The sequence below is a fragment of the Panthera onca genome, chromosome B3, assembly GCF_046562875.1.
Source record: "Panthera onca isolate mPanOnc1 chromosome B3, mPanOnc1 haplotype 2, whole genome shotgun sequence".
Classification (NCBI taxonomy): domain Eukaryota; kingdom Metazoa; phylum Chordata; class Mammalia; order Carnivora; family Felidae; genus Panthera; species Panthera onca.
In genome coordinates, this window is record NC_138344.1 from 124,856,798 (window position 1) to 124,883,044 (window position 26,247).

Genomic DNA, 26,247 nt, shown 5'->3' on the forward strand with positions numbered 1-26,247 from the left:
AGCCTCCACACTTCCACTGAATGGATAAATAATGCCAAAACAAATGTTCTTAGCATTGTGATTACTGTCCTCAAAGAACTCAATATCCAATTTCTAAGCCAGCAGTTCTAAACCTTTTTGGACTCAGGATCTTTTATTCCTTTCAAAAATTACTGAGGACCTCAAAAAGCTTTTATGAAATTATAACTAAGTTGTTTTTTTTTTATGTTTATGAATGCATTTAAAAACAGCAATGTATCCATTATATGTTAACATAAATAACATATCTTTAAAAAAAATAACCATATTTTCCAGATCAAATTTAGTTGACAAGTAGCTTAAAGAAAAAATAGCTGGATTCTCCTATCTGCTTCTACATCTACTTTGTTGTTTTGGTTGAAGTAGAAGAAAATCTGTCTTCCCACAGCTAGGCAGTTGGGAAAAGAAAAAGTATTTTAAACTATGGTTTCTTAAAAGTTAGCTATAATGTGGAATCTGAAACCATACACAAAATCCATTAATTTATCTTTCACTTTGAAAGGATTTTGCAACATCATGCATTGGTCATTTGGAAAATACAAATTCACTGAATTATGCAGATATTCCAAATGTTAATACATTTCATTAAAGAGTATCAAATAATGGCACTTCTTAATAGTAACAGTGATCTCCTCTGGACCCTTAAGTAAACATCTTTTTAATATTCACTGCATCAAAATGGGATGCATACATAAAGCACTGTGCATATGGAACAGTTACCTCAAGGAAAAGCACTTGTGCATTTGAGTAGCTACTTTAACTGGCCACTTGTCAGAACACAACTTTTACTGGAAATATGACAAACTATGATTTCCAGACTTGGGCATTTGGCCAACCTCATGGACCCCCTGAAACAATCTGTGAGGAAACCTCAGGACTCCACAGACCTTATTTTGAGAACCACTGTTCTGAGCAATATGGCAAAAAGATTGCATGATTTATTTCATGAGTCATTACAATACCAAGAAAACATAAATGCTAAATAAGAATATCGAACTGCTTCCGCTTAAATCCAAAAAAATCCAAGAGACAGAAAACCAGTTCCAAAGTAAAATAGATTATAAACCCAATATTTGGCCCATGTAAAAAAAAACAAAAAACAAAAAACACACAACTTAAGAACGTGAAATTCGTTCACCCAGCACTTAATTTCTACAACATAAATACATTTTAGAATATATGTACATTAAAACCATAGAAATAAGGAAGAAAAAAAAACTGTCAAATAATTAGACCATAACCATCCATTAATGGACTAAAACAAACCTATAAGGGGGAGCTTGGGTAGCTCAGTTGCTTAAGCCTCGGACTCTCAATTTTGGCTCAGGTTATATCTCACAGTTGTGAGATCGAGCTCCACGCTGGGCTCTGCACTGAAAGCACAGAACCTGCTTGGGATTCTCTCCCTCTCTCACTCAAAATAAATAAACTTAAAAAAAAAAAAAAGGTAAGTCCTACTAATTTCCACATCACATACAAAGAAACTGAAATATAAGCAATGTGCCTAAAGTCAGAGGGAGGATGGACTGTAGAGCTGGGATTTAAAACTAGCACCCTTCACCTAACTTTATACTGCCTCCTGCAGCAAAGTTGAACGTTCATCCCATGGAAAAATTAGGGATCAGTCGCGGATTGAAGAGAGTATTTTAAGGGAGGAAGGAAAAAGTATGACTACTAAAAACAACAACAAAAAGAGGGAGGCAAACTCACAGTTTTCAGTTCCATCAGAACTTGCTCATCAACTCCATCATCCAAAAAGATGTCTCTCACATCATTAATAACATCTTCAATCACAGATCTGTACAATTTAGGCTTTAAAGGAAAAATAAAAGACTTGAAAAAGATCATTTTTTACATATTAAATGTATGACACGTTTTCACAAATTCAAAACAAATTAAATATAATCGTTTCTCCAAATATCTAAAACTTATTTTAGAAGATACAACTTTAAAGATATCACCATCTTAACAAACCTCATTTGCTTCAGTTAAAATGAATTATTTTATGACTGCATATTTTTTTAAAAGGCGTAGACTACTTAATGTAATTTGTATGGGAAGATCCTTACACATACAAGGTCCACACAATTTCCAGTTATAATTTCCTATGTTGTTATACTCAAAGCACCTAATGTGATCCAATAACAGCTTTATGGGTTGCTATGTCTGGTTCCCATTATTCTTTCCTTTGTTTGACTCCTCTTCTATCTCAGAACCTCCTCATTAAGCTTTAAACTAGAGAACCTTCATCCTACAGTTATTTGTGACATCTGCAACCTAAAAAACATTCAAATTTAAGTATCACCTAATTTTTTGTTGTTGTTGTTGTTGTTGTTATTAACCAGTCTGTGCCTTTAAGCTACACCATTATACTGTTCATATACCCACACTAACAGGTCTCAGAAGTCCCAGAGAAACAAGGCACACTGATCTCTTTCCCAAGATTTCTTTCCTTCAACCACTGCCCAAATGATATTATGAAATAGAATCATGGACAGCCTCAATGTTTGTTTTTTAAATTATTATTACTATTATTGTTGCTATTTCTTGGGAGGGGTTGGAGGGAAAGATGACTTCTAGAAAGTTGCCAGAAGAATAAAATGATACAGATGTGAAAGCACTTTCAAAAGCATAAAGTATTTTTTAAAAATCAAAAAAGGTGATAGACAGTAATTTGCCCAACCCACATCCTATTTTTAACATGTTAGGCAAAAAGTTTGCATGTCAGTGGGACAAAACTAGTGGTGCCTCATTATAAATCCTACCCATTATCACACACAGTTAAGATTATCAGACTTTTTCTTTTAATGTTTGTCATTTGTGTTTTATATCCTGCTTATAGTAAAAATTACTGGTTACCCAATAAAACCAAGGGTTTGCTTTCATAACCAAAGCTCAAACAAATTTAAATGTTTCATTAGCATCTCTATCAACAACATGGTTATCACAGGAGAACCCTCTAAGAAAATGTGTCCTTGCAATGCCCAAAATATAAATAATGAGTTCCTCTGTACAATTTACCTCAAGTATTAAAAATTATTCGTTCCTCTTCATTACAATCAGAAAAACAATTCACATATCTGGGTTCTCACTTTTGCTATTCCACTCACTAACCTTTTATTTTGCCAAATCTGCCTCTGTGAACTTTAAATTTTCACATGCAAAATGTAAAACTCTACATGGCCTCCTTATGTTTAACATTGATTCTGTATATAAGGAAAGTGTAACTGACTATGGGTATCACCTTATCCATGGTGACTTAACCACTGAATTACAAAAATAACATTTAAAAAGTCGTTTTATTTTAAGCCAGCAATGATCCTTAAAGCATTATAAAGAGGTGGTGAAACTTTAAATCGGTACTCAGAATCTTAAATTGATGATGAAAATTATTTTTTCAGCCAATTGGATACTTTGGTGTTTTCTGAAGTCAATCACTCCTAAAAACCTCCAGCTTGGAGATCCAGGCATTTACAAGTACAAAATTTGTTTTCTTCAGGTACTCCCCATTTAATGAAACCATTCTGTTTTAGGATTTTGCTTATGTGCAAAATCACCCACAACCTGACCATTTAAAGGATTCTTAAAAGCACTGTAGCTGAAAGGAAATGTGTATTCTTCATGAAGTATAAACACACAGAGAATAATTTAGCATTATTGTTCATAAGTTGATAAGCCCTCAAAATACCGATGTTTTTAAAAGCATGGAGGTACAAACACACAATTTGAAACAAGCAATTTCCAAGTTATTATTTAAAATGCTAAACCTTACTTGAGCCAAAATTTTTGCCTTCTACAAATTACCAAGTAATTTAGGTTTGTCCTGGTTTTAACACAGATATTCCAAACTTAAAAACTGGTAAATGAAAGAGCCAAGACAGTGGCAGTACCCAATGATTAATTAGAAGGTTCCTTTCAAAGTGTTAGTCTCCTGGGGTAATACTGGGAAATAAATTGGATTAACTTCTGTATGGGATATCGATATGCAATGAAACAGAAAACACTATCTACTTAGAATTTTAATTTTTTTCAATCCGGTTTGCACTAAACTTCTTCACTCTTACTACTTACAATTCCCTTATAGGTAAATGTATCGTGGGCATAAGGTCCTATGTTGAAGCTTTTAGGCACTTAACTATTTCTTCGAAAAGCTTTTTGTCTCCAACACTTAATAGGAAAACATGACACATCAGAAGCTTTGTTTCTAACATATTTTCTGAATACTTAATGATCAAAACACTACCAAAGTCCCCTGAAGCCAACAGTTAATGTAGGAAGCATTTTTTTAATCCCCGTCAATAACGCACTTATTTTCCAATACAAAAACGATTTGACATCTGAGCTACAATTCTCTTTAAAAGCAAAAATAAAAATAAAATGAAAAGAATGGACACCAATTCTATTTTCCCCTAACAAAGACAGGAAATCCTAGCTACTGCATCAAAACAATAAAAAACTTGGGGCTCTGAGAGCGGCCCTGTTGGGTGCGAAATAACAGGGTAAGGAAAGGACCTAGAAATAAACTGAGCTCTGCACGTTCCTGCCTCTCGCCTCGGGAGCACGCACCTCCCAGCCCCGCTCTCAGCAGCTCTCACTATTTAAAGCCGGATCTAGTGTTTAAATGGAGAGGCGGTGACGTAGGCCTGAAAAGCACCTTCCCATCCTGGCAGAGTCTATATTAGAGAGCGGCAATGGCTCTATATAAACAGGGCAGCCAAAGGGAGGAGGACCACAAGGCTCAGGGACTGAAAAGCAGGGTAAGCGGCCGCAGCCATGATGGATCGACCCGAGTCGCCAACGGTACGGAGTCGGGCGGCCGCGGGCTTGTCTGCGGCATTTGGGACCGGGCAAAAACGTGTTTTATTGTCAGAATAAAAATAAGAGTGGGGTGGACTAGTGATCATATTGCGTTCGTGACTGAAAAGGTTATTTATGTGACTGCTTTTTGCAAACCTACGTGATCGCAAGTAACCAAAAAGGGTCAATGGGAGAAGTAGGCAAATTTCAAGGCGAAAGCGGGGGCACTTTGACCACTGTAGGTTTTTGTTTGCTTTGGTGCTTTTGCTAGTGGAAGATACGATGGGGGTTTTGCTTCCCCTTCGCCATTTTACCGATTCGGAAGGAACCGAGATAAGTGCTTTTCAACCTTCGTCCTTTTTTTTTTTTTTAAAGAAATATAAAATGGCCCCAGTGAAGGCTCCCTAAGCACAACCGCCAGAAACACCCCAAGTAACCCCCAAAGTAGCCGTTCACCTTCCACCGCATTGAAGTGGACCACGGTGGGTACTGGGGACTCGCCCAATTCCCCAGACGCGGTTTTTGTTCTGAGGCTGCTCCGGGAGCCCTTCTCGAGCCAGTGTGGCCGGACCCGTCTCGGGGGGAAGCGGCGGTTTCCCACCCGCCCTCCCACCCGGCGGCCGGGGTCTGGGGCCAGGGCCGCGCGCTCGCCCCGGCCCAACGGCCTTCGAGGCCCGGACCGCCCCGCGGCGGCCCCAGGCCCCGCCGGCGCCCCCGCCCTCCCCGCCGCTGCCGCCGCCGCGAGCCCGAGGCGCCCCCCCGCGCCCGCCGCCCCGGCCCGCTCCGCCCGAGGCGGGAAGTGGCGGCGGCGGCCGCGCGGGCGGCTGAGGAGAGTAGAGGCCGGGAGTCGCCGCCGTCCCCGCCCCCGCCCGGTCCGGCCGTTGCTGCCGCCTGAACGAAGCCCCCGCCGGCCACCAAACCACGTCCTTACCACGGTGTTTGTATTTGCCGAGTTCGCCATTTCCACACACAACACAAACAAGAGGGGGGCAAGCCCGAGAAAACAAGATAAAAACAAAACCAAAAAAGAAAAAAAGAAAACCAAAACACCCGGAGGGTGGCCCAAGCCACCGCAAGACTGGGGGTAAAAATTTCAAACAAAATCGGATCCTGAAAGAGTAGAGGGGAGCGGTGAGAGGAGGAGGAGGAGGAGGAGGGGGGCAGTCCTCCCGGAGCTAAAAAACCTCGAGAATCGCCCTTAAGAAAAAAGCCACGACCCTCGTGGGGTCCGGGGGGCGTTGCCCGCTCCCCACCCCGCGCCAAGGAGGGAAACCACCACCGGTCGCCGCTCCCCGCGCCGCCGCTGCCGCCACCGGCTGCAGCTCCAGCCGTCCGGTCCGCCCGCTTCTCCCCTTTATATAGTGAGCCAACGAGCTGCGCGAGCCGCCGCCGCCGCCGCTGCCGCCGAGAGACAGGGCGGAGGGGGAGGGAGGGGCGGAAAGGGCGGGGGCAGAGGTGGGCGGGGCTGAGCGCGAGACACCGCGAGAGCCGCGTGCGCAGGCGCGCCGGGGCGGAGGCCACCTTGGGCCGCGTCGTCACGCGCCGTGGAGAGCGCTGGGCGGGCGGAGCCTTGTGGCCTGGAGTAGTGAAGTCGCCCCGCAGGTTTCCCAAGTCTCGCGTGATCACGTGGTGGCCCCCACAGGCGGAAGTGTCCGACAGCTCTTTTGGGATAAGGGGCTTTTAAAGTATTGCTGGAAGCGACGTGCGTTCTGGTGACACTCGAGTTCAAAGCTACCTGGGACCCCTCCTGTCAGGTGTTTCTGCATCTCCCTGAGCTGGAGGAGCTAAGAAATACGGAAGGGGCACTGGCAAGCTGCCTCGCAAGCAATGGCTGCGGCGGAGGACTAGTCACGTGACCCCGCTTCCGGTCCCGGAGGCGCTCGGACTCCGGGCAGAGTTTTAAATGCGGAGTCATCTCAAGGGAGTGAGCTAGTCTTGTACTTAGAACTCCGAGGCTTTCGATCGACTTGCGGAGGGTGGGCCTTTGGCCTGCGAAATTGTGTGCCTGTTCCTAAAGGGGAGGAAAGCTGGCTTGGGCCCACTGTTAACACATTTCAGAATTAGTAACCTCTGAAACCGGCTGAGTTGTCTCCCCCAGTACAGCTAAAAGTCTCTGGGTTTCATTTCCCTCAAGGTTCGTCCACCTAGTAGACCGTGTACTTTAAGTGATTTGTTGCGGTAGTGGAAATGCCAGAAACACACAACAATGAAACATGAGCCATCGGATTATGACAGCACCATAACGTTCCCCCCTCCGTTGTTCTGTTTTGTTTTTTTAATACTGCCCAAATTCTGTGATTCCACGTGGACTGCGTGCAGTGACTAACACCTAAAATACTTGCCCTTGACCCACCAATTCTCGTGGCCTCTCGCTGTGAGAGAGCCGGCAGAAAAAGTCCATGTCTTGGGAGTGTAATTAAATAGGCGTTTGCCCTGCTCTGCTCAGGCAAATCACGCCTTTATGGCAACATTTCACGCAGAACAGAGAATGCTCTGTTTGGAAGGCAGAACTCACAGTACCTAATTCTCTTGTCCGTAGGAATTTTGAGAGACACGCGGAATGTAGTCTGGACAAGTGAAGGAGTTTATCCTCATAAAGCAAAACGAAATGTCACAGTTATATGCCTCTGAATGCAGATTTGGAGAATATCAAAGGCAGCTTACCAGAGAGGAAAATATGCGACCTGCCAGGACCTGAAGGAAGACCTTAGAGAAAGCAGAGCCATTAATACTCAGAAAATGGGAAGTTGTCGGTATGTTTGAGATGGGCAGAGAGAATATCAAATAATTTTGAGATTTCTTTTAAAACCTCCTGACCCTAAATTCTTGCCTTAACACTCAGGTGCATTTCACTTCCCTGCACAGCTGCCTGTTTGTTGAGGAAACTTAAAGAAAAAAGTCATAGGAAAACAGTGCTCTTGATACATAAAAATGGGGTTCCATCAATATTTGTAATTCATTTAATATTCAGGTGACCATTAGCCCGACAAGTTATTCTAAACAGTACAGACCCTGGTAAATTTCACCGCTTATTATTTTAAGAGGACTCCTTTTTACCTCATTATGTGTACATACTACCGAATAATTTGCACATGGAATCCCCTCTCCTTCCACCTCATTTTCTTCCCTAACCATTTGGTATTAACTAAATGATAAGATGTTTTGCCATCAGTTAAGATTAAGACCACTGTATACAGAACGTGGGTTAGAATCTAGATTTACTCTCCATGGACTTATTCCCAGGGGTATTAGTGACAGTTATATTCTGATTGAGTCTCATCTCTGAAGTAACAAAATATAGTCTTTGGATTAAAAAGGCAGAAAACCCAGCCTTGCACTCCTTAAGACCTTCATACTTCCTAGAGGCTCTGAGATGGCCTCTTTCACACATTTTAAAAGCACTTGGCTAATTTTTACCTAGAACTCTTCCCTCTCCCTCCAGTGTGCATGGCACCTAAGTAACCACCATGTATTCCGTTCCAGTTTACTGTTTTCCAAATGCTCATTTAGTTGTAATATGCCTCCAATCACTATATATGTGTGCCAGCCAGCTTAATTTCAGGAAGAGATATTACCTGATCTTGCACCAAAATAGTCGGTGTGAATAATTTGAAGGCCACAGCCATTTAATTCACAAAACTGGAAATCTGTGAACAGAAATCTCTTCTCACGTAAGACTAGATTTAGCATTATTTTTAAATTGTTTTTATATGAACTTTTTGGGGAGGAGCAGAGCTTAAATATCTTTTCTAATTTTAGTACTTCTTGTACCATATATGAAGTATTTATACTGCATTATCAGTTTGCAAACTCATACTTTGTAACAACTATATACTTAAACAGATACATAATAGTCCTCTCTTTCTTTGTGATGAATCTTTTTTTTTTTTTTCAAAATTTACTGGATGAGAAAAAGTTACTTCTTTTTAATGTTAATATTCTGCCTAAACCACTGGATAACTGCCAAACAACAAAAGCAAAGGAAAAATGTAGTGCATGAATTTTAATATTAAACAAAATGACACCAAACCTTGTATGCCCAAACATTAAAATGTTTTACTGTCCACATGACTATTTTAACAACAATGCCAAGAAAGAAAAAAATCTAAAAAGATTGCGCCTGGAAATTAGATTGCATTAAAATCTCATTATATAACTTACCTGCAGTCTCCATGTTCTTAAAATAATAGATCAGTAAAGCTAATTCTGGCATATTTAGGCATCACACAGCCCTTATATGCTCAATAATTTTGGGCACTTGTGGAGAATATAGAAGTGAAGAGGAAAGATCTTGTTGCTCAAGCTTACCAATCCTAATGAAAGCCCCTATTGTAAAGTTAGTGCATAGTTACAGCATTTATTCAAGATCTTAGAAGCACTGATGTATTTCAGTCCTACCAAAAAAATAATATTCAGAGTTCACCTATTTTTTAGGCTTTTGCAAGACAACAACAACAGCAAAAAACCTGTTGGTTTCCATATGCAGTGATGTTTGATGTAGTATATAAAAAGAAATTACTGTTCACACAAGTTACTTTTATACACATGAGGTGGAGATTTTTTAAATCTTTTTTTTTAATGTTCTCTCCCTCCCTTGTAACTTATAGTTTAAAATTGCTACTCCATATCTTAAAACAGCAACTAACTTGCAATTGTTTTTTGTATATGGAAATATAAGTCAGTTAGTGGTGGCTTAGCAAAAATAACTTAGTGCAGAGTCTGTGCAATCAAGTTTGACAATGCGATTACTTTACTGTGAGACCTTCTGCAGTAACTAAACCTCTCTGTGCTGATAAGATGAAATAGTAACCACCACCTATGATTGTTAGGAAGATCAAGGGTACTAGAAAGTGTTTTGATAAGTATTGGGTGGATGTATTTATTATTAATGGTAAGTGTATTAACAGCTACATCAAAGTAGGGGGAAGGTCTTTTTAACTCACTTTGTAGAACACTAGTATGAGATTTTAATAATTATGCCAGTGGTTGATGATGAATTTATTCACAAAATAAATTTGTTACCTTAATTTTTTTTGTTACTTTAATTTTGTTACTTAATTTACCTTTGGCTAAATTTTGATACCTTAAGTGGCTAGTATATAGTGTAACTTTTGTATATAAATATAATATATGCTGTCATGAGATAAGATTCCTTAAGCAAAATGTTGATTTATCATTGGAATTAATCAGGTTGCTTGGTTACACACATGTACAGTTATATCTAGCAAATTACAGATGAATTTACCCATTGACCCAGCAACGCCAATTCTAGGACTCTATCTCACAGATATAGTAGCAAAAATATGAAAAGTGTACGCCCAAGACTATTCATTATGGGACTGCTTATAACATCCAAAGAAAGGAAACACCCTTATATGTCTTTATAAGGTTGAATAAACCATGGTATTTGCACACAGTGAAATACTATGCAGCTATAACAAGGAATGAGAAATATCTCTATTTACCACTATAGACTAATTTTCTTTTTTTTTTAATTTTTTTAACATTTATTCATTTTTGAGAGACAGAGAGAGACAGAGCATGAGTAGGGAAGGGGCAGAGAGAGGGAGACACAGAATCTGAAACAGGCTCCAGGCTCTGAGCTGTCAGCACAGAGCCCGACATGGGGCTCGAACTCACAAACTGTGAGATCCTGACCTGAGCTGAAGTCGGACGCTCAACTGACTGAGCCACCCAGGCACCCTAGACTAATTTTCAGTATAGTGTGTTATGTGAAAAAAACAAGTAGAGATAAGTGTTCTTTGTATGTTACCATTTAAGAAAAGAGGAACTATAAAAACATGTGTACATACATACATACTTATGTTAAAAAAAAAAAAAAAAAGGAAAGATAAGCCATAATTTTTTTTAAGGAAGGTTACCTATGAAGACAAGGAGAAAATAATATGATGACAGGAATAGAAACTAGAAAATATATTTTTATATTTTACTCTGGAAACATTCACTTAATTATAAAACAAAATTATTTATAAAATAAAATTAATTTTAATTAGTCTCAAAACTGAAAGACAATAAAGCAAATAAAGCTAACAGTATTTCATAGCACACAGAGAGGAAGGAACCTTTTCAAGTGACTTTAAAACACAGTAATTTGAGTCTGCATCTTTAGTGAGATATTTTCTAAAAACAAATGTGAAAAAAAATATTTGCTCTTCTCTGTATTGTTGATGATAATGTTTGTATATCCTGTTTTTTTAATGGCATGTGGGATAAATAAAATGAGTAATTATGTGATGTTCTAATTACATTATCTCAATTATTCTTAAAAACTGAGATTTCCAACATGGGGTAAAGGAAATACAGATATAAGATAGAAGCGGGAAGAGTAAAAATTCTGTAGTCCTGAATCTGAGTTAGAAGTATCATGGTGCAGGGGCACCTGGGTGGCTCATTAGGTTAAGCCTCCGACTTCAGCTCAGGTCATGATCTCATGGTTCGTGGATTTGAGCCCTGCATCAGGCTCTGTGCTGACAGCTCGGAGCCTGGAGCCTGCTTCAGATTCTGTGTCTCCCTCTCTCTCTCTCTCTGCCCCTTCCCCGCTTGTGCTCTGTCTCTCTCTCTCTCTCTCAAGAATAAACAAACATTGAAAAAAAGATTTTTTAAGTATCATGATGCATTTTGTCTTATTTTTTCCCCTGCCTCTGAAGAAGCCTAGAAATAACTAACCCAGTGGCAATGAGTATACCTAGTACATAGATTATGGCCTTTCAAGACCAGCACTCCTTGGATAAATGTCTTATTCTGATCCACATCAGGAGCAAGAAATGTCTCTTTTTTTTTTTTAAATAATAAAAACCCAGACCCAATATATTTTAGCCTATGAAAGACACATAGCTCTGAAAGAGCCTAAACACAGCGACCAATCTAGTAACTGTGAGCATCTCTAGATCCCAGATTATGATCTTGAAATACCATTTTCCACTGAAAGGAATCAAGGCTCCTTGCAGATATTGCTGACTCCAGAACTAGAGCAAGAAAAATATCAGTTTGAACCAAATGAAATTGCCAATTATTGCCTGACCTAATACAAACTGAATCTAGAATATCTTTTCATACAGATAGCAAGGAAGGTGTATTAGTGTGCCGGGGCAGCAGTGACAAAGTGCCACAAACTGGGTGGCTTAACATAACGGAAATTCATGCTCTTACAGTCCTGGGAGCTAGAAGTCTGAAATCAAGGTGTCAGCAGGACCATGCTCTCCCTGACACTCTGAGTAGACTCCTTCCTTGCCTCTTCTCAGTTGCTGGTGGTGGCCAGCAGTCCTTCCTGTCTTTGGCTTAAGGTCACATCACTCCAATCTCTGCCTCCATCTGTACATGGCATTCTCCCTGTGTCTTCACATTGTTTTCCCTTTGCGCCTGTCTGTCTCTGTGTCCAAAGTCCCCCTTTTTGTAAAGATGTCAGTCATATTGGATTAGGGCTTATTCTAATGACCACATTCTAACTTGACGCCCTCTGTAAAGACCCTGTTTCCAAATAAGGCCACTCTCTGAAGTACTGGGGTTAGGATTTCAACATCTCTTTTTTGGAGGACACAATTCAGCCCATGAGAGAAGATATCAAAGACTCCTAGTGTCATGTCAAAAGAATTTAGAGCCAACATGAAGAGGCTCCCACTGGACAAAGATGAGACACTTTCCATTAATTTATAATATCGCTACAAAACAAAATATGAAAATTCTAATTGGTCACTATTGGAGGATGCTAGGGATTCATTCATTATTTTGAAGATTGATAAATGGAGAAAAAAAAGCATTTATCTAACCTTCCCTACATGAACTGTACCACCAAGTACCAAATAGTAGATGCAGTGGGTTGAATGATGGCCCCCAAAAGAAAATGACCATGTCCTAATCCTCAAAACCTATGAATGTTATCTTACTTGAAAAGGGGTCTCTACAGGTGTAATTATGTCAAGGATTTTGTGATGAGATTATCCTGGATTACCCTGATAGGCCCTAAATCCCATGGTGAGTGTTCTTATGGGAGATACATAGGGGTGCCTGGGTGGATTAGTCAGTTGAGCATCCGACTTCGGCTCAAGTCATGATCTCATAGTTTGTGAGTTCCAGTCCCACTTCTGGCCTGGAGCCTGCTCCAGATTCTGTGTCTCCCTCTTTCTCTGCCCCTCCCCTACTCATGCTCTGCCTCTCTCTCTCCCTCTCTCAAAAATAAATAAATGTTTAAAAATTTTTTTAAAAGAGAGATACATAGAAGTGAGTAAAAAGAAGAGGAAAGGGAAATGTAACCACAGTGGTAGAAATTGTAACAATGCACCCACAGGTAATGTGTAGCCCCCAGAAGTTAGAAGAAGCAAAGAACAGATTCTCCTCTAGAGCCTCTTGGGGGAATGTGGCCCTGGAAATACATTTATTTTAGACTTCTGGCCTCCACAACTGCAAGAGAATAAATTTCTGTTGGTGTTGAGCCACCAAGTTCAAGCTTATTTCTTACAACAGCCTTAGGAAACTAATACAGTAGATGAAAAGAAGTTTCTCATTAAAGAAGTATTCCAGCTAGGGGCACCTGGGTGGCTCAGTCAGTTAAGCATACGACTCTTGATTTCATCTCAGGTCATGATCTCATGGTTTGTGAGATCGAGCCCCCCCTTTGAACTCCACTGGGTCAGCGTCAATGGGGAGCCTGCTTGGAATTCTCTCTCTCCTCTCCCTTTTTGCCCCTCCCCGGCTTGTTCTCTCTCTCTCTCTCAAAATAAATAAACATAAAAAAAGAGACGTGTTCCAGCCAAAAACCAAATAAAGAATGATAAAATATTACCATTGGGCAACCTCTAATGAATTGAGAGATGGAGGCGTTAAGCACTGACATCTGCCAACATTACAAAAAGGGAAACAACCAGAGGTATATGCCTTCCTGATAAAAAAAAACATGCCACCACCTATAAGGTAGTTTCACCTTCATGACCACCACCCAAAAATATAAACCCAGAATCTAAGTTTGTAGACCCAACTAGCAATTCACAAAAAATACAGAGGGTTCAAGGACATATCAAACTATATATCAGGAATGCAATCAGCAAAAGCCAGGCCCTGGGAAGCTATAGTACAAAGGGTCCAATTTCTTCAATAAATAAATTCAGGGAGAGAGGAACCTACAGATTAAGAGACACTTACGAGGGACGCCTGGGTAGCTCAGTCAGTTAAGTGTCTGACTTCACCTCAGGTCTTGATCTCACGGTTTGTGAGGTTGAGCCCCTCATCAGGCTTTCTGCTGTCTGCACAGAGCCTGCTTTGGATCCTCCGTCCCCCTCTCTCTCTGCCCCTACCCTGCTTGTGCTCTCTCTGTGTCTCTCTCTAAATGAATGAATGAATGAATGAATGAATAAATAAATAAATAAATTTTTTAGAAGGCACTTAAGAGACGTATCAATTAATCACAATGTATGGAACTTATTTGGATCCCAATGCAAATAAACTGTAAAAGAAATGACAATTATGACACAATTGGAAATTTGAACACTTACTGGATATTTGATGAAATTAAAGAGTTACTGAATTAAATGAAACTGTTCATATAAAATATTAAAAATAAGCCAATGAAGCTTTATTTTACAATCAGTGATGATTCTTTATCCAGACAACTTGTCTTTCTGTCAAAAGACAGTTGATATTCCCAAGAAGGCCTGGTATTGTTACAAATGTAATTAATATTAAACACTTTAATTACATAGGTTTTTCTCTTTCTCTGTTTTTTGGACCTCAGCCACATATGCCTTTTTTTTTTTTTTTTTTTGAGGGGGGGGCACAAGTGAGCGAGGTGCAAAGAGAATCCCAGAAGGGGCAGAGGGAGAGAGAGAGAGAGAGAAGTAGAGAGAAAGAGAGAGAGAAAGTGAGGCTCGCCTGATGTGGGGCTCATGCCCAACTTGATGTGGGACTCGAACTCATGAACCATGAGATCATGACCTGAGCCAAAGTCCGATGCTTAACAACTGAGCCAACCAGGTGCCCTACATATGCCTTATCTTGATTCACAAGTTGAACAGCTGTGCCTTAGGACAATTAAAAATGTTGAAAATGTGCTCTGATGTTTTTGTGTAAGTATTCTTCTAGTGGAGAAATTATCTTTGATTTACATGCCAACTTTATCTTCTTCATATACCTTCATCCAGATAGAGCCTCCTGATATGACAGGTAATTCTACATAAATAAGCTTCTTTCCTTTTTTCCCTTTCTTTCTTTCTTTCTTTCTTTCTGAGAGACAGAGGGAGAGAGCATGCACACATACTAGCAGGGGAGGGACAGAGGGCAAGAGAGAATCTTGAGCAGACTCCACACCAGGAGCCAACAGGGGGCTTGATCCCATTACTGTGAAATCATGACCTGAGCCAAAATCAAGAGTTGAACACTTAAACAACTGAGCCACCCAGGCGCCCCTCTTTATTATTATTATTATTGTTGTTGTTGTTGTTGTTATTTTTTTTTAAGTAGGCTCCATGCCCAGCGTGGGGCTTGAACTCATGACCCTGAGATCAGATGCTCTATCGACTGAGCCAGCCAGGTACCCCTACATAGATAACTTTATAATAAAATACATCACAGGGCTCAGTCTTGTGAGTTCGAGCTTCCAGTTGGGCTCTGGCTCTCTGCTGACAACATGGACCCTGCTTGGGATTCTTTCTCCTGCTCTTTCTGTCCCTACCCCACCTGTATGTACACTCTCTCTCTCTGTCTTACTTTCTCTCTCTCTCTCTCTTTCTCAAAATAAATAAATAAATAAGCTTAAAATAATACATTATAGCAGATAAATCTGCAGTTTATCTGTAAGCTATATCTTAGAGAATTATTACTGTAACTGGAACTAGATGAACCCATTTCAGTTCTTCTCCAGAATCTACCTTCCTCTGGTAGCAGAGGTGGTAGAGATTGTAAAAGGGGAGGTGGCAGAAAGATTATCATAGATTCCAGACCAGAGTGGAAGTAAGGAATTGGCTTAACTACTGAGGGCTGGTCTTCCTTTTAATGGGTTTCTGTGAGAAAAATCAAGGGGTGTAGTTCAAATAACTTGTTGAAAACAAGGCTCTGGGTTAATGTTATTGGTTGTTTCTTCAAAGTAATGAGATAGCCAGTGGGCAAAAAATAATTGATGCTTAAGCAGGAAAAATGGAGATAAAAAAAAAAAAAAAGATGAGGAATTTGCCACTTTGTGTTCCTGCCAAGCTAAGAAACAACAACAACAACAACAACAACAATGGATTTATTGTAAAAGTTTTAATCACACAGTACCTCATTTAAAGCTTGTAACAGTCCAATGAGATAAGTAATATTATGCCTTTATTATGATTAGGAAACTGAGACTTACCTTCAACAGTGACTTGCCCAAGGTCATATTGCTGTTTACTTGTGAAATTTTAGAGGTACAAGTTCAGGGCTCTTTCCACCTGTCTTAGAAATAAGAAGCTGTCAATCCAGGAGAATGCAACGGTTTTGAATCGAATCATGTCGCTCCTTAAGTTTGTCAAGTATATGTTAATTATATAATGTGTTAAACTTCATTTGGGAGACAAGAAACTCTATGCAACATTGAGCCCTGAAACCAAGACTTTGCCCTGATTAAATATAATTGCCTTCATAAAAGTATCATCAAGAAGCATTTATTAAATAATGTAAATAACCAATTCCTCTGTTTTTACATCACTTGAAAATCATCCATTTTCCATTTTAAATAGCACCTACTCAGTTACTCACTTCAGTTGAATGACTCAATTCAATTCTTGAATTTGTCAAGAACAGCCATTTTCTAGCAAGATTGTCTATAATCAAAACATTTATGTCTAGCTTTATCCTTACATTTTAAATGCTTTCATAAGACAAAATAAAGGATGACCATTTTTAGAGGTAGAACATTAGGAAGGGGAATTCTTTCTATTTTATCTAATAAGCCAGTGGCATAACTCTAAATAAGTAGATAAAAAAAGTAAATTAGGCATGTGCTAATGTCATGGCACAATAAATTAGAAGAGGTAGTATATATCTAGTATATATCGACAGCTATACTGGTCTAGCAAGTATCCAAGCATGTGACCTCGGGTGTCAGGTAGACCAACATGCTTGTTCTTGCTCTGACCATGGGCAAGTGACCTCATCTGTAGAGTGGCAGGTTAGTAATATTACCTACTTTAGATAATTATGTGAGGATTAAGAAATGATCCACGTGCAGCCCCTTAGCACAATAACTGGCATAAAGTAGGTCCTTAGTAAATATTGAAGACCGTAGCAACGATAATAATATTGATGGTACAGAAAATTAAATAGGTTCCATTTTGTCTTTGTCTAGATCATGTTGAACAGTGGAGCGGAACAAATAGAAATTAGAACATATTTCTGAACTGAGTTCACCAATAAAGCAAAGCTGTATATATCTTCTGCACATGTAAGGTTTTTTCTCCCCCCGTCTATAAAATTAGAATCAAAGAAGGAAGCAATTCCAAGTTTGAGATGAAACACATACCACACTCTAAAGTAGTAAATTTTTCACCGGTTTCATTGAGGTTAAATCATTTGAATAACTGATTTCTGTTTCTACATCAGTTGAAAATCATCTACTTCCTGAAATGACTCAGACTGTTTAAAACTAGAAGCCTTATATAAATCTCTAGCCAAGAGATACAGTTGCTCATTTGTCAAGTGTAGAATGCATTACCATTCCTCAATAAATGTTAAATTGAAATGATAGATTTTTCCGCCCTCAGATATACTGTAGTGTGTGATAAAAGACAATCAATACTGCTATTTGGACACAGGATGACAAAATACACCTGAGCCCAGATAGAACGTAGAACCAGGAAACCACAGTCCCTTAGAGTGGTGTTTCATTTCTTCTTCATAGATTTTGTAGCCTCCTTAGTAATAAATAACTATGGTCTTCTTTTCTTTATTATTTTTTAAAATGTTTATTTGTTTTTGAGAGAGAGAGAGACAGAGCATAAGTGGGGGAGGGGCAGAGAGCGAGGGAGACACAGAATCTGAAGACAGGTTCCAGGCTCTGAGCTGTCAGGACAGAGACCGATGCACAGCTCAAACTCATGAACCACAAGATCTTGACCTGAGCTGAAGTTGGACGCTTAACTGACAGAGCCACCCAAGTACCCCATGGTCTTATTTTCAAACGATAGAACTCATTATATAATTGCTTCTTAATTTTTCTCTGATTTTGGTGAACAACACAATCAATTTCAAATCCCTTCTTTCTGTCTCCCCCTTTCCCTTCGTTTACTTTCCTCCCTCCCTCCCTCTTGCCTCCTCATTGTCTCCATTTGTCCCTTTGCTTTCCTTTTTACTTATTATTATCATTATTATTATTGAGAGAGTGAGCACACATGTGCATGCGTGAGCAGGGGAAGTGCAGAGAGAGAGAGAGAAAGAGAGAGAGAGAATCCTAAGCAGGCCCCACGTCCAACATGAGCCCAATGTGGGGCTTGATCTCACAATCATGAAATGATGACCCGAGCCAAAATCAAGAATCAGATGCCTAACCAACTGAGCCACCAAGGCTCCCCTTTTCTTCTTCTTTAATACAGTAGTTACAGAATACCAAACATAGCCTTTTTTTAATGCCCTTCATGTATTTTCATCCTTCCATTATTGGCTTAAAAAATCAAATCAGAATCTGTCTGACTTTTTAAAAATGGATAATGATTATCAAATACAGACCATTTTCAAAATCTCAGTATGTTCTTAGTCTCCATATTTAGCCCTCTTAATTTTATCCTTAAGCAATCATGACATTAAAAAAATATTTGGAAGGAAAAAAACACAACAAAACAAGAAAAATTAGATTACCCAAATCCATCAAATAAAAATATAAAAGATGAAATCCATGTATTTCTGTCTTTCCAATCATATCTCTCAATCACATGTTTTTCCTATTTCCACAAAGCATCTCTGGATATATATATGTAGATAAATATGACTACACTTTGTTTTTTACAAAAAAGAAATCATGCCTTTAATTTTATATACGATTTGCTTTTTCATATACCCAGTATATCACAGACCTCTTTCTAGACCAGTAAATGTTATGCTGTCTCAGGTGACTTTAAGTCACCTCTGTAGGTGCATAAAGGAATAGTTAGACTATTTCCTTTTGTGCTATTTTAAATTTTGCTGCAACAATGTCTTTGTGAAGGTACCTTTATATACTTTTGCTATTATCTTTGTAGGATAGAGTCTTAGAAATGAAGTTGACTGATCTTAGGATTTCTACAAGTTAAATACTAGTCGATAGTCACAAGCCATCCATGGACGGGTTGTCCTCACTAGCTCTCTGACTCTATAAAGGTCCCACATAGCTGTCCTGTAAACTTGAGACCAACTCCTTTCTCATTCCTCCAGGAAAAGGAATTTTTAAAAATTTGTTTCTGTATCTTTCTTCACATTGCACACTTACAATGTCTTTCTCCACTTACCTTTTTTCCTTTCTGGAAAAATCCAGCTCCTGGAAGCTTTAATTCCTTCCATTATTTCCCCCATCATTGTTTCTCTATATTTATTTTTGTAAATTATTTGGGAAGTGATCATATTTGATACAATTTCTTGCTTCAACATACATTCTAAAAGGAAAAGTAAGACAAATGTTTTCACAATGTTCTTTGTTCTTGGCTTATTTTTCTTTCATCCAAAAAGAAAGACTAAAGTTGTGTCTAATTCCCAAGATCTCCAAATATTCCCCTTTCTAAATTTTGTACACACTCCCATTTAAAAGAATGTATTATGATTCAGTTTTGCATGTCTGAGTCCCACTAGACTTTTCTTCCAATCACTCAAAAATATTCACTGAGAATCAGGCCCTATTCTAGGCTATGAGGGCACTAGTGTAAGAGAAAACAAACCAAATCCCCTTCCATTATGAAGCTCATGAGACTGATGAAACAGACAATAGACAAGATAAATAAGTAAAATGTTATACATTAGGCATTTGTAGAAATCCAGGTGAGTAGAGTGGAGGTAAGAAAGGTTCATCATAGGGGCACCTGGGTGGCTCAATTGGTTAAGCCTCCAACTCTTGACTTCATGTCAGGTCATATTTTCAGGGTTCCTGAGATCGAGCCCTGCATTGGGCTCTGTGCTGACAGAGTGGAGCCTGTTTGGGATTCTCTCTCTCTGCCCCTCCCCCACTTGGGTGCTCTGTCTCTCTCTCTCAAAATAATAAAGTTTAAAAAAAAAAAAAAAGAAAGATTCATCATATTTTTAAACTAGTTTTTTTCAAGTGATCTTTATTAATGTTTATTTTTGAGAGAGAGTGAGAGAGCAGATGCATGAGAGTGGGGGAGGGGCACAGAGAGAGGAAGACAGAATCCCAGGCAGGCTCTGTGCTGTGCCTGATGTGGGGCTTGATGCAGGGCTTGAACTCATGAATTGTGACATCCTTAGCTGAGCCAAAATCAAGAGTTAGATCTTTAACCTATTGAGCTGCCCAGGAGCTCCCATCATATGTTTTGAAAAGGGATTCTGTAAGGCTTGCTTTGGATAGAACATGGGGTCTTAGAAAAATGAGCAAAGATTTTCACAGGTTTCTGTTAGGTAACTGGGAAGATGTTGGTGCCCTTTACGTAGGTTGGGGGAAATTGAGGGAAAGACACGTTTAGATGAGAAAAGTTCTGTTATGGTTAGGTTTAGATGTCTGTTGAGCAGTCAAGTGGAGAGTCAAATAAACTGGTGAATACAAGCTTAGAGCCCAGCAATTTGACCTAGAAATAAATGTTTGGGAATCATCTAACATATATAGGTACTTACAGCCATGGTAATGTATGAGATCCTGTGAGGAGTATAAGGGAAGAGAATAGAGGTATTCTGATGTTTAGAGAATGGACCAAGGAGAAAAAAACCAAAAGCCAAAAAACAAGACTGGAAAGGAGTTGGCAATGATGTAGCATATAAACCAGGAGAACATTAGTGAGGGTGGGGGTGGGGGTGGACACCAAGGGAAGAGATTGCTGCAAGAAGAGAATAGTTAAAACTGTCAAATGCTGACGAGAAGCATATAAGATAGAAAAGATCTTAGATTTGTCAAGTTGCAGGACATTGACAAAAGTCATTATCATGTCGTAATGGAAATGGAAGATAAATTGAAGGCAACTGAGAAGAAAAGAAGTGAGAAAATGGTGAGAACAAATATATCTTCTTTGTATCTCTATGGTCAGAAATAGCAATCAGCAGTCAGAGCACAGATTGCCCATGTTTGGGGAACAGGGTCCTTTGTGTCTACTCTGGCTCCTGCAAGTGCATGCAAGCAGCTTCTGGAGGATGTACAGGGCTGCCTGCCACAGGGCTGGGAGGCGGGAAATGGGGAGCTGCTATTGTGGGAAGAGCTGACATTGACTGAATCTAGCTGCAATTTACCGTCCAAGCCTTTGCCTGGAAGTTGCAAGCCTTCAATAGACTCCAGAGTTCCAACATGGTCATATCCCACAGATTCTGCCAATGCAATTGATGTCTAGGTGGGGAGACAGATTCCTGGTGCTTCAACTCCACCAACTTACCAGAGTCCTTTCTCCAAATCATTTTTTGAAGGTGGGATTTATTAGAAACTATTTCCAAGCTGCTGGGAATAGTCAACAGAAAAAAAAAACATAATGACACAAGAGAAATTGCATATGATTGCAGTCATCACTTTTTGAGAAATGCCAGTGAGGATAGGCTTCAGAGCAAAAAGGGAGCTGTTCATCTCTGCTGGGAACAGAGAGCTTCTACAAACTGCAACAAACAGGATGAGAACAAAGAAAGTTAGAATTGATGGTGGAAATGTGTAGGTGGGTTGATAGATTTGGTGGTCAGAAAGAAAAGAACTTCCCATGATGGTTTAAAATTTTTCAATAAAATACAACGGTTATCAGCTGAGAGTGCAGTTGTAAAATTGGGAAGGAATTGTTGAAGGTTTGAGAAGAGAGGAGAACATATGAAATTGTCATTTTGTTGCAGGTAGAACATCAGATGTATTTAAAAAGTGTATAAGATTGTTATGGAAAAGCAATTGCTTTTTTGAGATTTAGGATAAGAATCATTATGGCTATGGTGCTTTTCTCTGGTCTCAGTCAGCTACTTGTGGAAGACATAGAATAGGTAAATAATAGTGTTGCAGGTTTTTTGTTTTTGTTTTTTTTTTTTTTACCTCGATACCCAGAATTTGTTCTCTTGTCACTTGGAAAAATAAAGAGGTGGACACAAAATAAAATGAGCAGTAGGCAAAAGTTCATAAGAGTATAAGATTAAGAAAGTAAGAACAGTATGAAAACTCTCATTGCAGAGGGGGGCGTTCCAAAGTGAATGCCCATGACTATAGGCAAGGAACTTTGCTTTGTAGGGTTTTGGTCAGCCCTCCCTTCCCTTCCCCCTTGCTCCTTCTCAGGTTCTACCATTATTGGCTTGATAACTCTAAATGCCTAGTCATTCCTTTTTGATTGGCTTGTTTCCATTGTATGAGGGGTGGTCTATGGCCATAGGTGCTTTGTGGGTCTGTTATTTTTAGCCAAGTCTTGTCAAATTCCTGAGGGAAACCTGAGGAGGAGTAGGTGGGGTCTGTCACATTCTCAAGAGGAACTTTATGCCTGAGGGAGTTTGCTCGAGGTCAGATGTTCCCAGAAGAAATGTTTTAAAATTTGTGTTTTTCCCCACCCAGGGACCTTCAAGACTTAGCCTCTCCCTTTCTGCCTACTGAATCCTATCTTTCCCTATCATAATAGGCTCAACTAATGTGACAAAGATCACTATCCCCAAATACCATTTTCCTCTTTCCTTTAGAAATAGAATTCCCTGAGTTTTAGCTGGTCTTATTCAGCAAGAGATTACATTTTTGAGCTTCCTTTGCGGCTGTCACCCTGTGCTTACATTTGATCCAATGGATATAAGATGTGATGTGGGCAACTTCTGGAACATCTTCCTAAAGGTGCCTTGGACCTCAGTGAGCGACTATTGACAAATAGTTCATAAATAGTTCATAAATAACAGAAAACCAATAAATCAGCAAAGTAGTAATTTGCAAAGGTTTATTGAGCACACACCAAAATACAGTTTGCAAACTGGGAGCATGCAAACCAAAGCATGGAATGAAGCTATTGTTGGATGACAATGCCCCTCCTGTAAGGGGTAGCTTATAGAGTGGAAAGGAAGTGATTATTTATACTTCACAGTGATTGGTTATATTAGAATTTTCTTAAATGATAGGGAATTGGTCAGTAGTGGCTTCATATTAACCTTGGGAACCAGTTCAAGTTTTGCTTATGATTTCCAGATGCATAATTAAGAAATAACCCAGGTCAAGTTAGTGTTGCAAAATAAGCTAAATTAAGCTTTGTTTGTATGACTTGAAGGTCAATGAGATGGCAGTATTTGGGGTTATAGTGTCTGATAGCATGAATTTCATAGGATCTAAGTTTTGAAGAGGAAGGAGAATGATTGATGAAACTACAATAGGAGGCAAGTAGGATACTGCTTTCTCATCTTCAAGCCCAGAGGTACATGGTATAAGAGAAAAAAGCATGTCCTTTTGAGAAAAAAGCATGTCCCACATGCACAGCAGTGGGAGCAGTGTGCTCTTAAGGGATAACAGGATGGAATGAAGGGAGATGTGAGTGAAGGCTTGTCCAGAGAGGATATCACAGATCAAGAGTATTGATGACAGGTCTTGAGTCTTAGAGGCACAGAAAGTGTCCAGGGAGTTAGGGAGGAGTGTGAGAAGGAGTCATATTTATGGATGAATTGGGGTGATAGACTGAAAAGGATTTGGGCTTCTAGTGGTTCCTGAATCTCATGGAAACACATATTGGCATAGTGATCCTCAGTTCCAATTAGAGGAAGGTCAAGAATTGGTTTATGACAGGAAGCATGGGTGACCCAGCGCAGCCAGTTGTGGTCTAGCACCCAAAGGCAAAGACATCTTCTGAGAGTTTGGTCTCATGGACATTTTGCAGTGATGAGACAGCCACAGGAGCAGTAGTCTCACTGGAAGCTCCAGGAATTCTGTTAACTCACATTATTTAAAGTCTCTGTGCTTCAGTTTATGAAATGAGTGGGATGGGGATGACAATAGTACTTACTTGATAATTATGGAGATTAAATATGCAGCAGATTGAATGGCTCCAATTCTTCACCCCTCCCTCTGTGCACACCCGTGCCTGTGACTTTGCAGTATACTAAGTAGATGGAGTCTGTTTTCTCACCCCTTTAATCTGGGCCTGATCATGTGAGTCCATTTGGCCAATAGAATTTGGTAGAAGTGTTGGTGTGCCATTTCTGACCTTAGGCCCTAAGAAGCCTATGCGTTTTTGTGCTCCTTCCTCTCCATGAAAATGACATACCCAGTCAAGCCTGTAAATTCCAAGAGGAAGGTAAGAGATACCTACAGTGGATCTGTCCTTGCTAAGATGCCCCAGCCAAGCCCAGGCTGGGCAGAGCTCCCAGGTAACACTTAAAACACATAAGTGAGCCTAGCCTTGGTCAGCCAATCCTCAATAGACCACACATCTCTGAGCTATAAAAATCAAGAACTATTGTGTTAAGCCCCTGAGGTTTCCAATGGCTTGCTACACAGAAATAGCTAAGTGATATAAAATACAAGGCATCCTACACAGTGTGTGGCACTTCTTAAATACTCAATTAACGTTAGTGTTCTGGTGACTATGGCTATGTAACAAGTTGCCCCAGAACTTATTGGCCTGAAACCATTATTTATTAGGTTTAGGGATTATGAGGATCCAGAATTTGGACACAGTACAGGAGCAATGGCTTGTCTCTTCTCTGTGACATTGGGTGCCTCAGCTGGAAGACTCAAAGTCTGAGGGCTAGAATCCTCTAAATTTTCATGCACCTGTGTGTCTTCGTTGATTCCAGCTGTGAGCTGAGACCTTAGCTAAGACTGTTGAGTGGAATGCCTACATGTGGTCTCTGGGTTAAAAAATGTAACTCCTGGGGTTTGCTCTCAACAGGTGTAAAATAGATTTTATCTATTTCTGCTGCCTAGACTGTATGGGGGAGGAAAGGACAGGTAGTTTTGGCTCTAATTTCTTGTGAAAATATTATCTGTCATTTTGAGACCTCTGAAGAAAAAAAAAATGTGTTTATGTAAATTCTTTTTGGAGATCTAAGATAGACTTCTCTCTGGTTTGGAAAGATACTTCAATGGGTCCATTACAGGGTGCAATGGAGTGGAACTAAAAATTGTTTTGCATAAGAAAGTGAACTATAATGGAGACTCATTACATGTCTATTCAAGTTATTCGGTCTGCCACTCCACTCAGTGGGTCTGTGAGGCAGATAAAAGATGCTGTCAAGCCTGAAATGGTCAATTCATGTTGGTAAAACTCAGGAAATAATTGTGACTCATTTTAATGGCTTCCCCACATTGACCATGAACTGGAACACATTGTTCAGGTAGCTGGGATTTGGGGCGTTGATGACTCTGTCAGTAATTCTCAATGAAGAAACTGAAAAATTAATTGAGGGTCATGGAGCAACTTTCATTAAAGAAGACTTACGCTTTTGACTATTCTATGGCTACTTTGATTTTCAAGAGTGTTGACTTTAGAACTTAATCTCCACTTAACATGAGATTTTAAGAAGTTTTCAGTTTTCCCTTGGCAGTCAGGGAGACAGTAGTTTGGGGACTTGAGGTGTTGGTTCCATGTACTCAGACTAGAGACGAGGGAGAAAGATGTTTAACGATTCCCTCTGTGGGGTGTGAGCCATGAACTTTAGGTGCAGGGATGTCTGGCATTCAGTTTTAAATTCTTCCCTGTTTTGTGCTGCACTCACTATTAACTGTCAACCTTCAATAAATGTCAGTTGTACCATCAGCCGTGAATTATTAGTACCATGCAGAATGGAGAGGGGAGCTGCCTTCATTAGATAAGGATGCATCTAAAAGACTTAGCACACATGGTCGCATCAGAATATAAGCCCTACATAAATGCTAGCTCATATTATGTTTCAGGAATACAGAAAGTTGCCCAGCATAGAGGACTAAAGAGGAAATAGAGGATCATGATGGAGAGGAGGTGGGAGGAGCTTGGAAAAGTGCTGACAAATGACACTGAGGATATTTAAATTCTCATCTTCATTTCCTCTCATTCTCAACTCCTCCTCCCCCACATGCTGAGAAACATTAAGGACATGCTTGGCTTCAAACAGCCACTTGCAGTTATTCCATGTGAATATTAAAGGACAGGGGGACCTTAGCAGACTGAAACCTTGTGCCAATGTGGAACCTAGACAGGTCTCAAAACTTGGTTCAAGAGGATTCTTGGCAGACAGAGATAGGGGGAAGGAGTATATTATTCTTCAGATTCCCCAACCTAAGAAAATTTTATGCTGTTATTTGGCCATTAACCCTTCTGTGCATCTGCTATCAATTACTAATATCAGTTCATTTCAGACTGACCAGGCTATACAATTCTGTGT

The 26,247-nt window shown here is 39.8% G+C and overlaps 1 protein-coding gene and 1 long non-coding RNA gene across 4 annotated transcripts in view; one reads left to right on the plus strand and one right to left on the minus strand.

The window, feature by feature from the left end:
• The window catches only part of GTF2A1 (general transcription factor IIA subunit 1), a 43,856-nt gene extending 37,680 nt beyond the window's left edge, over positions 1 to 6,176 (minus strand). The window contains exons 1-2 of one of the 2 annotated variants that reach the window (XM_078447948.2): positions 5,747 to 6,176; positions 1,729 to 1,830 (exon numbers count right to left, since the gene is read on the minus strand). In XM_078447948.2, the coding sequence (XP_078304074.1) occupies positions 1,729 to 1,830; positions 5,747 to 5,776 (132 nt within the window). In that variant the 5' untranslated portion in view covers positions 5,777 to 6,176. Of the gene's footprint in view, positions 1 to 1,728; positions 1,831 to 5,271; positions 5,390 to 5,746 lie in introns of those variants that run through there. The other variant, XM_078447949.2, reaches the window with a different exon arrangement.
• A 122-nt stretch (positions 6,177 to 6,298) lies between these two features.
• Positions 6,299 to 26,247, plus strand: part of LOC132670161 (uncharacterized) — a 30,258-nt gene continuing 10,309 nt past the window's right edge. The window contains exons 1-2 of one of the 2 annotated variants that reach the window (XR_013556001.2): positions 6,299 to 7,568; positions 17,132 to 18,081. This is a non-coding gene — a long non-coding RNA (uncharacterized LOC132670161). Of the gene's footprint in view, positions 7,569 to 17,131; positions 18,082 to 26,247 lie in introns of those variants that run through there. The other variant, XR_009606475.2, reaches the window with a different exon arrangement.